This window comes from Corvus hawaiiensis, chromosome 29 (genome assembly GCF_020740725.1).
Source record: "Corvus hawaiiensis isolate bCorHaw1 chromosome 29, bCorHaw1.pri.cur, whole genome shotgun sequence".
NCBI classification, from domain to species: Eukaryota; Metazoa; Chordata; class Aves; order Passeriformes; family Corvidae; genus Corvus; species Corvus hawaiiensis.
The window spans coordinates 249,926-270,758 of NC_063241.1; the positions used below are offsets into that span (position 1 = coordinate 249,926).

General features: G+C 54.8%; 1 protein-coding gene and 1 long non-coding RNA gene across 2 annotated transcripts; both read left to right on the forward strand.

The window, feature by feature from the left end:
* Positions 1-6,263: 6,263 nt before the first annotated feature.
* LOC125318047 lies at positions 6,264-11,137 on the forward strand. The gene is made up of 13 exons (XM_048288403.1): positions 6,264-6,666; positions 7,135-7,199; positions 7,314-7,661; positions 7,845-7,993; positions 8,250-8,397; positions 8,605-8,792; positions 8,875-9,012; positions 9,287-9,401; positions 9,573-9,710; positions 9,951-10,127; positions 10,693-10,848; positions 11,008-11,093; positions 11,128-11,137. Exons 1-13 carry the CDS (start codon positions 6,555-6,557, stop codon positions 11,135-11,137), a joined length of 1,830 nt encoding a protein of 609 aa, XP_048144360.1. The 5' UTR covers positions 6,264-6,554.
* A 207-nt stretch (positions 11,138-11,344) lies between these two features.
* On the forward strand, positions 11,345-12,508 carry LOC125318239. Its single transcript, XR_007200316.1, has 3 exons — positions 11,345-11,591; positions 11,865-11,921; positions 12,232-12,508. It is a non-coding gene; the product is annotated as an uncharacterized LOC125318239 (long non-coding RNA).
* The last annotated feature ends 8,325 nt before the right edge of the window (positions 12,509-20,833 follow it).

Consider the following 20,833-nt stretch of genomic DNA (forward strand, 5'->3'; position numbering starts at 1 on the left):
CGGGGGCAAAGAGGCCCAAAGCTGCAATCAGCCCTGACTGTCTGGAGAATTAAGAGATCCACCCTACCATCGACTCTTACCTAGCGGGCCCAACCCCAAGAATCAAAAGAAATAAAACCGCAAGGCAGAAGACTACGCATGCTCTAAAAAGGCGGACCCAAGGAGTGGCCATGCAGAACAGCTCCAGGAAAAGTTTTAATATGAATAGAGAACAGACAGTAAAAATGGTATAAAAAGGACTCACCTCTAGCATCAGGTGTGCTCTTGGCAGAGCGCCAAGGCACCCGGCCGTTATCCCTTTGCTTTATTTTATGTGTCTCTTATTGTCTTTATATTAAACTCTTTAAATTCTAACAGGAGAGTGAACCTCGTTTTTCACAATCCTCATTCAGAAAAGTTTTTAGAAATGACCAGAGAGGGGAAAAGCAGTCAATATGCTGAATTCTATGTAATTGATATGGCTTTAAAACAAGAAGATCTAGGAGAATGCCTTTCCTATACTGCTTCTTGGTCGGTAGCTAAATGGGTTCGCTCCATGGCTACCGACATGGGTAGGCAGAGCCTGGAAAATATACTTGTTGGGGTTTTAAGAGTTCTAGGGTTTTTTCTGTTAAAGGAATTTTCCCCCATACTGTTACTAAGATACAAATTGCTCTGTACTTAAGGAAAGACAAAGAGCTACCCTCTGGTGGTGGGGTGCGCCTGGCTATTCTTTTGTTTCACCTGGGTGTGGGGTCCGTCACTCTCTGGGTTCGAGAGAGAGGAGTCTGCTTGCTTCGGCTACTTTTCTTTCTGCTGGAAACAACACCGGGATCCCAAAGCCGCCTTCCCTGCCCTGCTGGAGGCCGGGCTGTGGCTGCCCTGCCCCGTTGCTGCTTCGAGCCCTTCGCTACGTTGTAGCCGTGCTCGACCTGCCTGCCCGACCTCCGGGGTGTTCCTTGCTTGGATACATCACGTCTGCCACCCTGGATTTGTGCCCGTCCCTGCCGTTCCAGCCTGCCGCTCCAGCCTGCTATTCCAGCCTGCCGTTCCAGCCTGCCATTCCAGTCTGCCATTCCAGCCTGCTGTTCCCAAAGGTCCAGCTGGACACCGAGGCCAGCTGTCCAGCGGTTTGTGAAGCCTTTGTTCCATCCCTTCCCGGGATCCCGGGGCACCGGTGCCGTGTGCTCCCCGAGCTCGCTCCGGAGCGCCCCCTGCAGCCGCGGGGGAACCATCGCACCTGCCCTGCTCACCGGGAGCCGCCAGCGCCCCTGCCGGCTGCGAGCGGAACTGCACCCGAGGGGAAAGGGCCTGACAGCCGAGAAGGCTGGGACTGGGTTTGTGATTGTTTGCTGTTACTGCCATAGGTATTGCTGTTTTGTTTGACTGGTTATATATATAATAGTAAAGAACTGTTATTCCTATTTCCCACATCTTTGCCTAAAGGCCCTTGATTTCAAAATTATAATAACTCAGAGGGAAAGGGGTTACATCTGCCACTCCAAGGGAGGCTTCTGCCTTCCTTAGCAGACACCTGTCTTTCAAAACCAAGACAATACTCCAAAGAGGTCTGGGGAAAGGAACTGTGGAGTGATCTTTGGGAAATGGTACAAAGAACTGAGTGACTGTGATTCATGTTTATGCCCATAGTAACACAGACACTTTAGAGCGACTTTATAACTCTATTGCCGGCAACCAGGCAAAGATTTCCCAAGCCAGACCAGAGTTGCCTCCAAAGGAGGCTTGGCAAAATGTGCACACCAAAAATGTGTGCACCTTGGACAAAAAGCCACTTACAGGTGGGTTCAAGAGCGTGGCATTGCCATGTCACTTGATATGAGTAGAACTAGAGTTGCTCAATGCCCCGTGTGCCAACATATGTACAAACGCCCAGTGCCAAACATTGCAAAAGGACTGCTGGGGAGAGGAAAATTGCCCGGACCAACTTGGCAAATGGATTACATTGGACATCTACCCCAGGACCGAGCGTGTAAATATATCTGCTGTAGACACATATCCTGGGTATTTGATTGCCCATCCTTGTGAGAAGGCCACTCAGCATAGCACCATCTGTACTATAGACACAATAATTCTGTATTACGGAATTCCATTACCGAGTCAAACAGATAATGGGTCTCATTTCCCGAACAAATTCATTCAGCAGTACACTGAGCAGAAAAATATTCAGTGGGGTTTTCACATACCATATTATCCCCAAGCTGCGGGATTACCTGAGCAAATGAATGGGCTATTGAAAGAGCAGTTGAGAAACCTGGGAGATGGACACCTGTCCTGGTGGAGAACTCATCTCACTGATGCACTGCACATCCTTAACAATAGGCCCATCAGGGACAGGGACACAAAGTCAGGGGACGGGGCTCAGAGTCAAAGCATATCATGATTTGGTCAGAGAAACATGGTCTCTTGACACCTCCCTAAGTAAGGGAAGCTCCCAAAGACGGGGACATGACGAACGGCCACCTGAGAGAGTCATACAACATTATGGACCGGCTCCATGGAGCCCTAGCCAATTGGTGTCAGGGGCCAGAGAACTTGCCTGTAATCTGAACTGGATAATAAGACTGCAAGCTGTCTCGGAGATAATAACTAACCAGACGGCTGCCGCCCCTGACCTTATGGCCGACCAATCCACGCAAACGCGGAATGCGATTTTCCAGCATCGCGTGGTTTTAGACTACCGGCAGAAGAAGGAGGACTTTGCAGGAAAGAAAATTAATCCAACTGTTGTTTACAAATTGATGACAATGGAAAAGTAGGAAAACAGACAACTAGGGAGATGAGAAAATTAGCCCATGTACCAACCCAGACATGGGAATGTTGGGAACCAGATATATTCTTGTGGCTGCCAGGGAGTCTGTGGCTCAAAGGGGCCCTTTCTCCTTTCCCTTTGTGCAGCTGCTACCTTCTTGTTTATTCCTTGTTTCGTTCCTTGTATTGTACGACTCATCCAGCACACAGTACAGGGAAGGCAGCTCGCAGCTACGCCTCAAGATCAACCAACCCTATATGCAACAAGTGCAGAGGCAGTCTGACAACCATGATTCATCCTGTAAGTCAGAGGAGCAACTGATGTGCTGAGGCCTGAGCAGCAGGCCTCAGCCAGAGCTGACCTACGAGATGAACCCTGGCCAATCTGTGACTAACACCATCAGTATTATTTAGCTAAAAACAGATGACAAAGATGCTTATGCTAGCTGTTTAACGCCAAACGGGCTGCTTTAGAAACTTTCCCATCACCGTGTACAGTTATCTGCAAGAAATGGATAATTGAAGAAACTTTCCCCAGCTGACATGAATAAAGGTTTGTTTGCAGGGTGTTTGAGGGGAAACCCTCCCAGGCAAGGCCTGGGCACTGGCCAAGCTGTGACCCCTGCTGGTTGCAAAGTGTGCCATCAGATCCAGGTGTTTCTGGGCTAAAAACACAATCAAGTCACTTGGACTTCCTGATTTGGGCCTATAAAAGCTGGAACCATGTTTGGGGCAAATTTGGAGGCCTCACATATGGGGTAGATGCACCCATAGGATTTTCCCAATTGACGGGAAGGGTTCTCCAGCTCCTTGCTGCGAAACAGGGCTCCCCAATGACTGCAGATCTGGATGATGGTAAGGTATGTAGGCAATTGGTGATGCATCTTTCTAAATCAATCTCCTTTCTCTTGGATAGTAATAATTAGGTGCATTACCTTGCTTATTTTTGCTTGTTGTGCTAGTTTTATTGAATGTATTTTTTTACGTTTGCGGTTCCTTAATTTCACAGTAAAATAAGAGCATTCTTTCCAGTGCTGTCTGTGTCCTTTAAATCACCTCTGCCCCTTGGCAGAACAACAGGAGGCCCCTGAGGGGCTGGGGTGGTGGGAAGGCCCGAGGAAGTGGCTGTCAGAGGCCATAAGCAGCCTCCAGGCAGCCGCCTCATTCCTGCCGCCCGCTGCTCTGGCGCTTCCCCTGAGCATCTCCCAGGCCTGCGGCAGAAGCCCTCACGGCCGGGCCTCAGCACGAGGGTGGGGACCACCCCGAGGTGCTGAGGCTGGGCTGGCTGGGGACAAGGAGGGCAGGGGGCCCTGCTGGGGCACGGCCCCTGGCTGCTGCCAAGAAGGGGCAGTGGGCAGAGGCAGGGCTGGCGGCCAGCCCAGGCCCCCGCGGCTGCCCAGGCCACGGAGCTGTGACCGAGGCCCCCCTGACACAGAGCTCTGGGCCCGCACAGCTGCTGCCACCATGGGGAGGGCGGCAATGTCTCCTCGAGCAGGGCTGCCGAGTCGCTGCTGCGGAAACAGCTCTGGATGCCACAGAAACAGCAGCAGAGTGTGCACAGGAACAGCAGGAGCCCCAGTGCCGGCACCAGCTCAACAAGGCATCCGCACCAGCCGGGACGCCAAACGGGGCGACGCTGTGGGCACAGCTGCACGTGGCTTGGCAAAAGGCTCCAGCAGAATTGGCCACAATGGCTTCCTCTTGCCTTGCCAGCTTCACAGCGACGCTTGGCAGCTTCAGCTGCAGCCTGTGCCCCTGACTGACTTCAGTGGCCGTGCTTGAGGGCAGACTCACCTTCCACCATCAGGTGTCCCAAGGCAGCGGCATTGGTGCCATCGTGAGAGAGAGACTCTGATGGGACACAAGCCCTGCACTGCAGCTGCCATCCCTCTCCTCCATGCAGGCCCCTTAAAGACACGTACATGAGCTTCCAAATGAAATCCTGGACTTGCTTGGAACAAAGGAAGATGCAGCCAGCGCTAAAGAAAAGCAGGGAGTGCTGGCAGACGTTCAGGGGTGGAGGGAAGCACTTTGTTGTGTGCAGAGGAGATGGCCCGGTTCACAAGCTCAGGCTTTGCTGCCAGAGGATCCTGCTTTGCTCTTGCTGGAGGCCATTCCCTACCAATGCATGGCCCTCCATTGTTCCTGCATCACGTCTGCTGGACCTGTGGCAACAAGTGTGTCCCAAGTCCATGTGACAGCAGAAAAGGGTGGGACCTGTGTGCTTCCAGCGCCTGTCTTGGCTGCTCCTTCAGGGTGCTGGCACCATCATCAGAGACACAGAACAGCTTCTCCTCCCACAGCTATCCCTACCCTCTGCACTTCCCCAGGTGGCTCCCTTGATGTTCCCTGGGGAACCTCCCTGTTTGTGGCCGTCCACTGCCCTGCTCAGCAGGGACGCAGTTGTGTTTGGACGTGAGCTGCCACAGCCAGACACGCAGCAACTGCAATGTTGAATATCAGAGGCTGGGCCGATTCTTTCATTTCCAGAATGCAAGAAAGACAGAAAAGCACAAGGAAACATCACAGTGTCTCTGTAGAATCTCTTTGTCCTGTGGAACTCAGCAGCTGAAGCTGTTCTGGTGCTACTGCTAACCCCTTCCATGAAAAACTTCACTCCAGAAAGGAGCAACATCTCCTGCTGGATACCAAGCGCTCCCCCAGTCACTCCAGGTGCTCCTGCCAACAGCCCCCTGCAGGAAGGAGCACAGACCCCAATGCACCTCGGCTTTGGCTGCCCTCTGGCAGAGAAGCCCCCGGGGGCACAGGTCTCTGGGGCAGGAGACGGGCACCAGCACTGCCAGGGCTCGGGGGTGGCAGGTCTGCTTCGGAGGGGACTCTGCCACACCTGCTGATTTCAGCACTCCCCGGGCCCCAGGGCTCAGAGCAGCATTCGCGCCCTGGCCCACACGTTCCTTGTCTGTGTCACAGCCCCGGCTTTAGGATGGCCACCAGCTGGGACGTGTCCCAAGAAGGCCGTGCCAGCTTCTGTGGAAGACCCCGAGCCCTTCCCGCGGTGGCTGCGGCGGCAGCCGTGGGGGCTCCTGGTGCTGCCCCGAGCCCGCAGAGCAGGGGAGCGCTTGCTTATGGCTGGAGCCGATGCTAAAGTTCCTGTCGGGCGGCCTTAGACACTTGGGGCAAGGCATTCCTTGCAACCTGGGCCACTTGGGGTGGGCTGGGGGCGGCCCCAGGGCAGGTGGCAGCGTGTGCAAGGGCCCTTTGTGACACGGTGCAGCATGGTCACCGTGGGATGGAACGGGACAGGGTGTCCCAGGGCCCTTTGTGACACGTGCTGACATAGGGGCTGGCGGCGACGCGGCCACGCCACAGTGCTCGGAGCACGCGACGGGACAGGACGGGACAGAGCGGTGCCGTGAGGAGCCCCCACACAGCGCACTCGTTCCTCGCTGACCCGGAGCTTTTCCGAGGCGTTATTCCTGCAGGTGACCTTGAGGCCAGACCACAGGACTTGGTGACCTGTGGCCTTCTCAAGGCTTCTCTCTTGCAGGTGCCCTCGAGGGCAGACCGTGGGACTTGGTGCCCCGGAGCTTTTCCGAGGTATCTCCCATCCCTGTGGCCGGTGCCCTCAAGGCCAGACCGTTGGCTTTGCTGACCACAATCCTTGACGAGGAGTCTCCTGTCCTTGTGGCAGGAGCCCTCTGAGACCAGGCTGCAGGACTTGCTGTCCTGTAGCCTTCCTGAGGCTTCTCTGCTGCTGGTGCCTTCAAGGCACAAGTGCAGAACTTGTTCAGTCAGAGCTTTCGAAGGCATCTCTCTCGAACGTGCCCTCGAGGCCAGACTGTGGCATGGCGGGCAGATTCCGTGGCCTGTTCAAAGTGTTCAGGGGGAAAAATGGCCCTGGAGCTGCCCCAGCACAACAGCCCGAAGAGCTGGAGCAGTTCCAGCCACGGCAGGACGGTGAGTGACAGAGCTGGGCCACAGGGCTGATGGCAGCAGCCAGCTTGGCACCATCCCATCCCATCCTATGCCATGCCATACCATGCCATGCCATCCCATCCCATCCCATCCTATCCTATCCCATCCCATCCCATCCCATCCCATGCCGTCCCATGCCATGCCATGCCATGCCATGCCATGCCATGCCATGCCATGCCATGCCATCCCATCCTGTCCCATCCCATGCCGTCCCATCCCATCCCATCCCGTCCCATCCCATCCCATCCCATCCCATCCCATCCCATCCCATCCCTGGAGAACAGGCCCATGGATAGGACAGAAGAGGAGCCGGGCCAGACCCCCCGCAGCAGCCGTGCTCCATCCCCTGGGCATCCTGGGGCTGTCCCTGCCTGGGGAGCACAGGGCTGGGCTGCGTTCTCCGGCCTCTCCTGCAGCCCCTCAGCTCTGGCTGCACTCGCTCTTTGCCAGATGCAGCCCCAGACCGGACACAAGAGCAGGACCGTGCCCACGGCCGCTTCCGGAGAACAGTGCAGGTACCTGCAGCCATCCCCACCTGGGCTGGGCCTGCTGTCACTGCTCAGCCGAGCACCGTGCCTGGAGCACCCCTTGGAACAGCCCTCCCTTCCCTGTCCTTTGTTCTCCTGCAGATGTTCCAGAAGTCCATGTGCATTCGGCGAGGAAAGACCAGCACCACAGCAACTGAGGGCACAGCTGAGCCTGACTCTGGGCTGACCGAGCTCCAGGCAGAGCCTGATGTCAGCACAGATATCACTGCACCCTCAGAAGACTCTGACAGTCCAATGAATGATCACACGGTGAAGACTGACGGGGCAGTGACTGAGGACATGGCAGGGACTGAGGACATGGCCATCACAAACACCGACACCAGAGAGACTCAGGGCATCCCAAATACTGACACTATGCCCATTCCCACTGGGATTCATGCTCCCAGTCTGGATTTTTTTGAGGAGAGTGCTGTTTCTTCTCAGCAGCAGGTAAGCAGCCTGGGGCCAGGGCTGGAGACTCCAAGGATCGTGTGCCCCCTCAAGCCACGGCCACTGGGCCTCCTCAGCCTTTGAGGCCAGCACAGTGCAGTGGGAAGGGAAGCATTTCTTGGGGGCAGCTGGGGAAGTTGCTCCCTTGGACAGTGCTCCAAGTCTTCCCCATGCCTCCTCCAGGTGCCAGCCATGGTGAGGAACATTCACCAGAGTCTCGGGTCCCATGTCACTGTGGGCGCCAGGCTGGGCTTTAACATTCTGAGGCTGGCTGAAGAGCACCCCGCTGATGTGGTGCTGACCCTCCTGCGCTGTGCCCCATCGTGCGACAGGTACGGGGCCCAGCTGCCTTGAGAGCTCGGGGCTCACCAGCCCTTAGGGCCCATCGCCCTGTGCCGCCTGTCCAATGGGGTCTGCCAGACAGGCGGAGAGCTGCAGGACCCTCGGGCCCCTCTGTTTCCTGAGCCTGCTGCCATGCTCCCTCCCTGCCCCTCAGGGCACCGGGGCTCTGTCACCTGGGCCCCCACAGCTGCACAGGGCATGGTACTGTGACTGAGACGCCCCTGACTCAGAGCTCCGATCCCACAGAGCTGCCACAATGATGTGGAGACTCCTAGGCTTGTCAGGCAGCACACTGGAGAAGGTGCTGCCAACGCTGCTCTGTGTGATGGAGGACTGGCCTCTGCACAGCATGTGCACCTCTGATGGGGACGACACACCTGTCCTTGCCCTGGCTGTGAGTTTCTGGAACTGGCCTTTGTTCACCCCCAGGTCGCCTCTCCAGCAGCTCTCCATCCTCTCCCTGCCTCAAGCACTGGGTGAAACCTGGGCTAGGGGCAGGCTCAGGGGGCACCAGGCCCGGTGCTCCCCCTGCGTCTCCCCTCGGGCCCTGCCACATGGACAGCTCGGCACCGAGCGCTGTCTCGGGCTGCTTCTTTTGCAGGCAACTCTGGGGCTGTGGGTGATTGTCCAGGTGCCTTGGTGCCACGAGGCAGTGAACCTTTACTCCTCCCGCATCTTTGTGGCTCTGCTCTCCCAAGTTGTCATCACCACACAGCAGATGCCAGAGGAAGTTGATCACTTCTGGAGAGCGTGCCGGGAGGAACACCGCCTTCCCACCAACCCCAACAGGTCCCAGTCCTCCTGTCCTTCCCTTGCCCTTGTGGCCAGCGCCAGTGCTCCCAGTGTGACCTGGGCTTTGCTCTGCACACAGGTTTGCAGTGCAGGCCATGAAGGCTCTGCTCTGTCGACTGCGCTGTGACAATGAGGTGGTGGCTATGGAGCGCAAGCGTGGCTGGGACACGCTGCTGTGTGCTGACACCCAGCACTATGCAGTGGGTCTGCTGGCCAGGTGAGACCCCCTTCTCCCCACTGCCCCCGGCACTTGTGCCCTGTGTCCGAGGTGCCCCACACAGCCCCTGCAGCCATGTGCCAGAGGGCCTGGTCAATGAGGGATGGCCAAGGACACTGGAAAAGGCTGGAGAAGGGTGCTCAGGAGCAGCCACCTCCCAGAGCACCCACATCCCCTGCAGGGATGCTGGGGAAAGACCAGACCTCTGTGAGTCAGTCCTGGGAGATGTTTGCCCCCCCAGCTCACAGCCTTGATGCCTTTTTCCCTCTGCCAGAGAGATGCGCCGGGTCTCCCTCCCCATGTGTTCTGGGATTGCACTCCGCCTGCTTGGACTGCTGAGCAGGGAGGAGCCACACTGGAATCTGCCCTTCCTGGCATTCCTTGTGGAGGTGAGCCTGACGGCCAGCGCTGCCTCGCTGAGCTGCCTCCCGCCTCTCTGCCCTCTCGTAGCCGCAGCTGCCTGGGACGTGCCCGCGCCCTGCGCTGCTGCCTGGGCCCAGCCCTGGGCGGTTCCGGGCTCCTGCCGGCCGGCTCCCCTGTCACTGCCCTGTGCCTTTCAGCTCCTCGAGTGCCTGGACTTAAGTAAATATGGTGACAGCATCCTGGAGATGATGTCCAGGTACCTGCTGAGCGAGTGCAGGCAGAGATGTCGCCTGGCACTCAGAGGCCTCGTGGTGCTCAGCAAGGATCCCGTGATGGTGAGAAGGCGGCAGCGGCTGAAGCTGCGCTGGGGAAAGCAGTCACATGGGCTTGGCTGGGCTTCAGGAGCTGAGGCAGCTGCTCCCAGCTCTCCTGCCTCCCGGCTCAGCTGCCCCAGTGCTTCGGGACAGGCCTTTGGCCTCTGGGCCCTGCGGCAGCAGGGTGGGCTTGCAGGGCCAGAGTGGTATAGGCAGTGCAGCCGTTCATGGCTTCACAGCACAGCCTTGTGTTCCACACAGGCCAGAAGAATGGGCAGCGTGTCTCAACGGCTTGTGGAGCTACTGGGCGATGCAGATGGAGAGGTGGTCAGGATGTCCCTCTCTGTGTTCATGAATGTGCTCGAGAACAAAGACATCCTGGTATCCAGCACCACCGCCCCGAAACTGGCTGAGGCGCTCCTGCCACTCTTTGATAATGTAAGACTCTGTGTGCCCAGCCATAGGCACTGGGTGCTGCCCAGAAATTTTGTGCCTTTTGCATTTTCAGGCCTTTGCCTAGGTAGGCCTGGAGTAGTTTGATGCCTTTTCCTGGTCTTAAAATCAAGAGTCAAACACAGTTAGAAGGGAGAAAGGGCTTTTACCTCTGTATTTATTATAAGGATCCTTAGGTACACCACGCCCAGGTGGAATGGGCCGAAATGCACCCTGCAATGCACACACACGATAGATCGGGTATAACATTATAGATCTTACTAATTAGCATATCTATCAAAGATTCCCCAGTGAGAGGCTCAAGTGAGCCCCCCTCCCCAAGGAACCTTCCCCCTGGATGGTCCTATCTTAGTTTACAAAATGTGTTCTGGAGAGGACCTTGGTGTCTGGGGTTTCTAAGATGTTTAGTCTCCTAGCTTAACAAAATAAGTCTAAGAATGTAGGCTAAAAAACACTAAGAATACAAAAAGCTATAAAAAGGTATATAAATGGGGTATGAAAGAAAAGGCAAAAAATCATCATGGCATCAAGTTGGTTTCCTTTCCTCCAGGACAACAGCCATGTGCAGCTGCTCTCCATTCACCTCTTCTCCAAGGTGATGGAGTTGGTAGTGGATGAGGGAAAAAAGCCCCTGAAGACGATTGTGAACCAGAGCCTGTACCCACTTGTAATCTACTGGGATGATGAGAACTGGCGTGTGGCAAAGGTAAGGTTTTGTGTGATACTGCTGCATCCCTGGGAGGGGGCTCGGCTGCCTCCTGCCCTGGCGCCTCCTGGGCTGCAGCCTCCTCCCAGCCTTGGCACAGGGATGCGGGTCCTGTGCCCTGGGCTGCGGTGCCATCTCTGGGTCTCTGCTGCTCTCCAGGCTTCTCGTGAAACACTGATTTGTGCAGCCAAGTTTCTGAAGAGGAGAGATCTCGAGCAGCTGCTGAAGAAGGAGCAGAGATTGAAGTTTGCCGAGCGCCTGGTAAGGATCACCTGGAAGCCCAAGCTGAGCCTGGAGAAGCCCCCTGCCCCTGGTGCCCAGTGTGTGGGGCTGGCAGCTGTGCTGCACCAGGGGTGCCAGCCTGCGCCCCACACGCTGCTCCCTTCCCCGGGCTCTTCTCCAGGCTCCTGTGGCCCCGAGCCGGGTGCCGATGGAGCCCCGGCCCCGCTGGGCTGTGGCGCGGGGCGGCACCGCGGCTCCCCGGGCAGCAGCCGGCCCTCGGCCCCCTCCAGAGCCCGGCGCCAGCGGCTGCTGGCCGGGCCTCGGGGCCGTGCGGGCAGGGGAGGCCAGGGCTGGGCGCAGAGAGCCCGGCCGAGGGGCTGAGCCCGCGCCAACCCTTCCCTCCTGGCGCTCTCTGCAGCTGGCAGAGGACAGGAGCCGAGCGGCCGAGCACCTGCACCAGGCGCTGCCGTTCGTGGAGAGCCCGCAGGAGTCCCTGCGAGAGGCGGCCGTCAGGTTCATCGGTGAGCCACGAGCCCGGGGCCCCTCCCCGCCCCGCCGCAGCTCGGCCCCAGCCCCGGCTGCTGCCCCGGCAGCGGGATCCGGGCCCGGGGCCGTGGAGCCCCGCCTGCCCTCGGGGCCGCTGCCGCCCTCTCGCAGCCGTGCCCTCGGGCGTCAGGATGCGGCAAGGGCCCGGGCTGAGCCCTGCCGGGGCAGGAGAGCGGGTGGCCACGGGGCTGGCAGCGCCGCTGCGAGGGAGCTGTGCCGCGGGGCCGTGACCGCCTCTGTGCTCCCAGGGACTGCCAGGGTGTTCTTGAGGGGGCACAAGGAAGAGCTCCAGCTCCTCAGTGAGGGTGAGTGAGGGCAGCGGGCTGGCAGCGGGGGCTGGCGGGGGCGAGCTGCAATGCCTGGGCATGAGGCTTCAATCCCTGCGCCGGCTGTGGAGGGCTTCATTCCCTGTGTGGACGAGGGGTGGTGTGGGCAGAGCACAGAGAGGCTTCAGGGACACGGTGGGGAGGTTCATGGCCAGCACCTTTGGGCTGATCCCATTTGTCACTCCTCTCTTGTGGCCATGGCAAGAGCAGGCTGAGATGGCTCTGGCAAAATGGTCTCCTTGGATTCCCCCAGATCCAGGCTCTGACCGTGGCTCTCTTCCTCTTCCAGCCATTCAAGCCCCGAGGAATGACGCTGGCCCATCCTGCTCTAATCAGGAAATTCAAGCCCACTTTGACCAAACAGCTGAAGAAGGTTCATCTTCTGGATCCCGTGAACCAGTGTCCCAAGAATAGCACCAGAAGATAGCGAAGAGGACATCATCTCCAAATGCTGCTGGAGCTCCAGGCACAGCTGATGCTGGGCACAGCTAAGCCTGTGGGAAGCTCGAGTGGCTTTAGCCCTCTCCCTCCCTGTAGATAGCTCCATCCCTCCAGCCCTCAGACACTGCCCATCCCCTTTTTTCCCTCCCAGCTCATCCCTTTCTTTCACCTTCTATTAATAAACAGTTTGGCTTCTTCACTTGACCTGCATCTCTGGGGTGCTGAAGCGGCACAAAACCTGAGCCCTGGGACACAGAGGCCCCCCTGGCTATGGGGCAGAAAGTTTCTGTAGAAGAAGGGGCCATAGTCAGGTTACTGTTAGAAATCCTTCCTACGAGAGGGGTGAAATATGAGGAGTCCACATTGAGACGATTGTTGCAATGGTGCCGACAAAACGGCTCTGCACCCGAGCCAAATATGGCTTTTAATTTAGAAACTTGGAAGGGAGTGGGTGACCGCCTGTGGGATGCTGTGGGATAAGGAAGCCCGTTCTTTGTCTACAGCGTGGAAATTAGTTTATGTGACCTTGCAAGATATGAAAGCAGAGCAGGCAGCTGCCGATGGGGCCACGCAGGCATTTGCAGCAGCCCCGATAGCCTGCCTGTTATCACAGCTTTTGAACCTCCCTTACCATATCCAAGTGCACCTGAGGAGGCACCTGCTGTACCTACAGCCCCAACACAATTGGAGCCACCTCTGGCGGCACCTATGGAAGTTGACACTGAGTATCCACCACTGCCACCTACCCCTCCGAGGGGAGACTTTTCTACCTCCACCACCTTGTGCTGTTCCCACACCACCCCCCTGCCTGCAGCAGACTGGGGTCTCGAGATGCTTTGGAAGATAGAGGAGCAGGAGTGTGCACGGCTGGCAATGGAACAGCCTTTAAGAGAACAACAGAATGCGGAGTGGGAGAGACTGCTGCAAACCATATGGAAAAATGACATAAGAAATACCAGATGGAGGAAAGACTTAACCAAGTAACTCAAGGTTCGGGGGGAGAGTCAGACTGGGATCGTTTGCAGCAGATTTGACGTAAGGAAATGGAAGCAGAAGAGTTACGGAGGAGAGAGGGAAGACAAACAGGGTGGGGGATGGATCAGCGGGTGGTGGATCAGGGCCAAGTGATGGGTCAGGGCCAAGCTATTTTGAAAAACACTGGAAAGGAGTTATACAGAATGCCATAATAGAGGGAGAATTTATTCCTGGGGCTTATCCAGTAGTGTTGGGAGGCGCAAATCCTGATGGGGGCTGGACACCTAACCACTGGACACCATTTGTTTGGGAGGTGACCAAAGAAGCTAGAAAATCAGTTTGTGTTTATGGGTTGCAGAATCCTTACACACAGTCATTTATTGATAACATCTTTGGGTCCAATATTTTTTGCCCTTATGATTGTCAACAATTAATGCAATTATTACTCACAGGGATACAATAAATACTGTGGAAGTCTAAGTGGACTGATTTATGTCAGCAAGCTGCTGTAGCTAACTTAGGGATGGAATATGAAATTTGAAATATGCATCTGTAGAAATGCTAACAGGAACAGGTGCATTTATTGATGCTCAAGTACAGAGCCGAATGCATGTACAGATTTTACATCAGTCAGCCCACGCAGCTCGACAGGCTCTGAGGCAAATGCCTGAGGATGGCAAAATAGTGCCGCCTTTTACTGAAATAACACAAGGGCCAACCAAAACATACATGTCCTTTTTGGATCGATTGTGAGAAAGTATTCAAAGGTCCGGCGTTCCTGAAGCAGCAAGGGATTCTGTACTTATGTCCCTAGCAGTTCAAAATGCTAATTCGGCATGCAAAAGAATTCTGATGGCACTCCCTGGTACTGCTTCCATAGTAGATATGGTGGAGGTATGTGAGAAAGTCGGGACGCTGGCAGAAAATGCTGTCTTAATGGCTGAAGCATTTGCTGTGGCTGTAAAGCTGCTTGTAAAACAAGGTCGGGGAGATAAGGGGCTGCATTGTTTTAAATGTGGGAAACGAGGGCATGTAAAAGCACAATGTCGAGCTTCTAAAATTGAAAAAGTTACCTTTTCCGGGGTTTGTAATCGTCAGAAAACTGGGCATCGGGCCTTTGAGTGCAGGCCAAATTTTAAAAAGGATGGTACCCCACCGGGAAACTGGAAGAAGAGCGCGGGGGGCCCCGGTGTGAGGACCAATACAGGGAGCCACAGAGGGCTGCTTGGATCGCCTCTGCGCCGCCACCTCAGGGAGTGCCGGAGTGGACATTTCCACAGCCCGGGAAGTGACACTGCTTGATTCACAAGCGCAGTGTGTCCCTACCAATGCAAAGGGACCATTTGGGAAAGGATTAAGTGCACTTTTGCTGGGCCGATCGTCAACCTCCCGTCAAGGAGTGTTTGTGCTACCAGGGGTTATTGACGCAGACTATCAGGGCATCAAACACATCATGGTTTGGACTCCAAATTCTCCAGTGCAAATACTGCACACGTGTGTCTGTGTATGGCATATGGGAGGTCAGGATTTAGTCTGGGTACCCAGTTGTGTGCGGGGGCTTAGTGATATTGTTCTGTGTCCGGTGTGTAATCCGTGTCATCCATTTGTTGTTGTGCAGTGTGGACATTGCAAACATAGCTCAAGTACTTTTCAGATTCTGTTAGGAAGGACTTTGAATCGTTCGTGTTTGTGCTGTCGTCAGCCAATTTCATTAGAACAGAGCTATCGGCCTCACTTTTCTTGTGGTCCTTATGTGTGGGGTATGCCCAGCCCCTGCCCTGGAGGGATCTCTGCTGAGATAAGAGATTTCGCAATTGCCCAGCAGGACTCCCTGGAAAGGCAACCACTTCTTTGGTCACAGCAAGAAAAGACAGACCCACAATCCTTTAGGAGACCCTATGCAGATCCTTTGTAACCCATTGGCCTTCACCCATCCCCTGTATCCCTATAAAAGCAAGCCCTCTGCCCCTGTGGAGAGAGAGCTCTCCTCCCTGGCTTTCCCCTTCGCCAGAGGGGACCAACAATAAAGCTCCTTCCGTGCAGAACCAGCCACATGGGCCTCTCGTCTCTCTCTCTGGTCTGGCTTGGCCTGGAGGCTGCCCTGCAGAGCTGAGCTGAAATCATGAGCTGATAATCACTAAAGAGCTGACAGCCTCTGCAAGGGCCCTCCTGCCAGCAGCTGAGGGAAGACACTGGGCCTCGGGAAGGCGATTCCTTTCGGGACCATCTCCCCGGACCGGTCACCTCTTCCTGGGTCAGAGCCACTGACCCCATCACCAGCTGTAATACTCGTCCAGGAGCTCATGGCCAAAACTTTGATTCCACCTCCAAAATGCAATCCATCCAAGGATTGCTCCCAGATGAAAGCTGCCAGGACAGATGGATCTGGCTGGTCTTGGCCTCCCCTGGGCTGCTTCCCATCTGCACCTGAAACTTTGGGCCTACGTGATTTCCTTCCATAGCAGGGCATCTCACCCTCCCACAAGGGCTTATCTACTGTTTGCTAACCAGCCAGATAACTCAAACAGGACAAGCTGTCTTGTAGGGAGTTATTCTGGCACCATGGGCTTAACACTGGTCTGGCATCTCCCAACTGCCAATAAACTTCTTAATGTTGAAGTGAGATCTGGCAACATCATTTTTTGACTGACAGACACCTCACTTTACAAACTCTAAAAGCCCCACCAAACTTTCACAAGTCAGAAATCTTCTATGCATTTCCCTGGAAATGTGTGGAGATTCTCTTGTGAGTAGGGACACCTGCTTCACCGTTACGCCCCAGGGGTGAAGGTGAAGGAATCTGTGTACATTATCTTCATTTTGGTGGTAAGTTACATTTGCCTCCTAATCAATACTGTTTCTTTTGCTAGCTTTAATACAGGTACTGGTTTATGTTATGCTATAATCTACTAGTAGGTCTTTAGTTTTCTTCTGTGTAGTAAGTAATTCTGAACAGGATCTTTCATCTGTTGTCTCTTGTCTGTTTAATAAAGAATTAATTTTTATAAATAGATCTGATTTGCCATCATTAGAACTTGCAGCCCAGAGTGATCCCTTAAATTGAAACTGTTACCAAAATCTGAGGCTAAGGCAGGGCTTGGCTGAAGCTTCCACTCGTCACAGAAAGCCTTCCTATGGACAAGAACTGTCATTATCATTCAGGACCCCATCGCAGAAATTGGATCCCACCTCCAAAATTCAATACATCCACGGACTGCTCCAAGACAAAAGCCAGATTCATTCTCTGCAAGGAAACCACCACTGAAATTTTGATCCCACCTCCAAAATTCATTATGTCCAAGAATTGCTCCCAGACAAGAGGAGCAAGGACAGAAAGATCTTCCTGTGGGGCCAGGGGCACGGTTTTCAGTGCCTGCCTTCCCCCACTGAGCATTCCTTCCTTCCTTCCTTCCTTCCTTCCTTCCTTCCTTCCTTCCTTCCTTCCTTCCTTCCTTCCTTCCGCCAGCACAGAAGAGACCAAAACCAGCAGAGTCCATACCAGCTGAGTCCAACCAAGCTGAGGGAGAGCCCAGCTGATGTGAAAAGGGCCCCGTGGGTGGCAGGAAGAGGCAGAGAAGTGCCAAAACTGACCTATACAAACGCCGCTGTTGTCACTGAGAGGGAGCAGGGAAACTGATACCACAGGTCTGGAGCTCACTAGGCAATGGCAGCACCCCCCATCCACCATCAGAATTGCTCCATAAGCCCCTGACATCCCGGGGTTTTTGTTCCAGGGGGAAGTGTTGAGCCAAGAGAACCTCTCCACCATCTCGTCTTTGTCCTCCTGGGCCACACGAGCTGCTAAGGGAAGCAGCAGCCGTTTTATCTTTGTTACAAGGGGGCTGCTTAACACCTTGTTTTTTGCTGGTTAAAACATTTCCCTTCATTTTGCACCAATTTCTTTCCATCGTGTATGTCTCATTCCATTGCTTTGTGACTTTATTTTTAAAGAAATTGTTACTTTAAGTCATCATCTCTGATTTATTGTCCCTCCCTTGACGGCAGGAGGGGAAGGACAGTGGCTTGTTTGGAGTTTAGCTCCTTACTGGTTGTTGAAACCAACACGGACATCTTTTGGGGGAGGAAGTTCCCTGTGACCCCCTCATCCTCCTCACACCTGCTCTTCCACTGCACCACTGCCCACCTCCCACTCTGACATTTGGATGTCCCAATAGACATGATCTCACCCCAACTTCCCAAAGAGCCACACAACAAGGGAAAGAGCTCTGATTGGCAGATCATTATTTTTAACAGTGCCATTCAAAATGGACAAACTCCCTCCCTCCAAAAAAAAGGGAGATCCACCCGCCAACAGCTCCAGTCCTTGCACTGGTGCCGCACACCACACTGGCTTGGTCAGTAAAACTGGAACTGAAGTGTAAAACTTTAAAGAGTAAAATAAAGAACAAATCTCAGTAACTCACTTTATCCTGAAGAGGGGTGTGTGTGGTTATACACATCCAGTAAAAATACTCATATGACACAAGTCTTTGATTGTCCTTTTGCATTAACTGAACTTACACAGCTGTAAACTGGTACCATTAAATTTTCCATCCCCAAAATACACGGTTTTACCCTGACTAGGGGTTTTCATGTTACAGAGCTAGCAGGGACATCTGGCCAGCTGCACTGCCCAGCTCCACTGCACTGCTGGCTGCTGGGCCACACACCATGGGAAGCCAGACAATTCACGCAGAAGCAGTGCCAGCAACTTTTGGAAGACGTGCTGCGCTGGGGTCTCTTTCCAACCAAAGTCAAAACTACACACTGGAGGGCAGCAGTCCCTGACCCCTCAGTGGAGCTTTCAGAGGGTGGGGGGGTCTGAAGCCATCCTCAACAGAAGCCACATCAGCTAACTGCACCATTCCTGCAGCTGGCAGGTTACTCTCCATCATCTGCAAGAAAAAAACCCAGTCAGAATCACACCGGTCACCACAAAAGTCTTCCACAACAACCCTGCCCTCAAAAGCTCCTGCTCACCTGCTACACACCGATAGGACACTGCAGCCGCCATCACTTGTGGCACCAAAGTTACCAAAAGACAGAAAACTACCACTGCACTTGCGAGAAATCCCCAGCCCTGAGCTCCTCCTCGCTATGGCCCAGCTCAGCTCAAATACTCATCCAATTCCTAAAGCTGCCCACACAGCACCTGCAAGGCCAAAGGTATGGACACACATTTCTCTGCTCTTAGACGCTGACCCAGCCAACAACCATATCACCTTCTTGGAACCCCTTCTAAGTGTGTGGCTTCACCCCTCCTTAACCCAAGTCAGAGCCTTCCGGAATACAGTTATGTGGGTGGCAGTGGAGCTGTGGCATCTCCTCCTCCGGCCTGACAACCATCACATAGTGACCACCAGCACCAAGAAAGGTGCTTACTGGGGAGGAATGAAACATTTCCCAAAAATGCTCTTGCTTCACAGAAAAAGGTCTGAGGTTCTAAGAGGCAGGACAGGCAGCATATCAGTGTTTTGAGACTGAGAACAGCCTGCCCTGGCTGCAGCAAACCACGCAGAGAGGTGGGGTGTGGTGGGAGAGAAAATGGTTAAGTGGCCTCCGTGGCCAACAAGGGATTGGACCTCGGTCTTGCTTTCCGTTGTCTGCAGCTTGGAGAAGTTCTGTCTGGGGCAGCAGGGAAAGAAGAAAGTGGCTGTAGGAAGAGGTGTTGGCACAGGCTGGGAGTGGAGACCTCCAAAGAAAGGGTTTGAGGCGGCACACGCAGCCAGTGAGAGGGCCCTGGATCGGTGCACACGGGCTGCTCATCTGTGGGTGTGTATGGGCAAAATGTGTGCAGAGGAGGGCCCCGGGGCCCTTTTGCCACCAGAGGGCAGCGGCCTGAGGAATAAGGGCACAGGGAAGCTCTCAAGGCATCCTGCGGTGCTGGAAATGCCAGCAGGGTTGGTTTGGTTACTGACTTCACACCAGGGAGGTGAGGACATGTCCTGATCCACTGTCAGCAGAAAGCTGGAGCCTGTCTAGAGGAGGGGGGTGTGGGTGGGTGTAGTTAAGCAGAGCATCCCCAGTGCAGGAAGGGAGAATTTCCTGGCCTCTGCACCTCCTTCTTGAGCAATTTAACCCTGATCCTCCTCCCTGCACTCCTCCTTCATTGCTTTACAAGTCCACCATGGACCGGGGCAGGCTGGTGGGCCAAAGAACAGCATCAACAGGGCACAGCAGCAGCTCTGACATCCTCTATCAAATCAGACCACTGATGCTGGAATTGAGGTCCGTGGACTCCGGCGGGGGGAGGAATTGCAGTCCAAACCAATATGGTTGACAAAAGCAAGCTCCGTTTATTAGCAATCCAGAGGCACGTATATGGTATACCAGCTTGTTAACTCTTAAGTGGCTAAAAACTTATCAAAGCGCATTTCTGCTTCTACATAATTGGACTTACATTGGCAAGCTTCTACAGTTATGATTAAAAGAATTCAGAGTTCACCCTCCCTTCTCTCCCGGCCAGCACATCTTACCAGCACAGCTGCATCGCTTCAAAACTCCCTTTTTGTTTCCCAGGCCTGTTTCTCACACAGGGATTTTTCTCATGCAGACAGTTTCTCACACTAACCTTTGCTTGTATAGCTCTTTTATTGATCCCATAATTCTATCAATGATCCACATCCCTGATCCTCTAACCATTTCCCAACACACTGATCTGTGGTGTCACCAGAGCGAGCTCTGTCCCGCAGGGCAGGCAGCACCCGGAGGGGGCCCTGAGATACGACACCCTGCAGAAAACTGCAGCAGGCAAACGGGAGCTGGAGGCAGCACAAGGGGCACAGCCCCACAGCCAGGCCCCTCTGGGCACTACCACGCTGCTCGGATTGCTGCGGCTGCAGAGGGGCGAGGGGCTCCGGCTCCAAAGGGGCTGACCAGGCAGTTTGGGACTTTTGGTTGTTCTTTTTTCTGCTTGCTTGTTTCTCCTTTAGAACACAGAGGACACCTCACCACTGCTGCTGCAGCCACCAAGTCCTTTGCCCTGCAGAGGGCTGAAGCACGGCCCAGGCAGCAGCACCTGGCAGGGAACGGTGCCATCCCGACCCAGCCGCTGCTCTTGGCGGTTCAGGATTGTCCTTTGCCGAGCTCTGGGGTGCTGGTGGCATTTGACTCTGCTCAGTTCTTTTTGGTCTTGGGGGTGTCGTACTTCCTCTTGCTCGAGTACCAGAGCAGCAGGGGGATCCCGATGGAGGGCAGGGTCATCACGCCAAAAGCCGCCCAGTCCAGCTGGAGGGAGAAATTGTTAGAGAAAAGTCAAACCAATCCAGTCCACAGGTGTCTTAGAGCAATGACATCAGAGGAGGAGAGTGAGGGGAGACCTCGCACTGTCTGCAGCTTCCTCATGTGGGGAAGCGGAGGGGCGGGCACTGATCTCTGCCCTGTGTGACCACTGACACGACCCCAGGGACAGGGTTTAGGCTGGATATTAAGAAAAGGCTCTTCTCCCAGAGGATGGTCTCCCGGGCAATGGAAGA

Bases quoted from the DNA above. Each gene is read 5' to 3' on its own strand.
- LOC125318047 (XM_048288403.1), top strand. From the start codon at position 6,555: ATGGCGGGCAGATTCCGTGGCCTGTTCAAAGTGTTCAGGGGGAAAAAT. The intron at 7,994-8,249 runs GTACGGGGCCCA...CCGATCCCACAG, and splicing joins TGTGCCCCATCGTGCGACAG to AGCTGCCACAATGATGTGGA. The intron at 9,402-9,572 runs GTGAGCCTGACG...TGTGCCTTTCAG, and splicing joins TCCTGGCATTCCTTGTGGAG to CTCCTCGAGTGCCTGGACTT.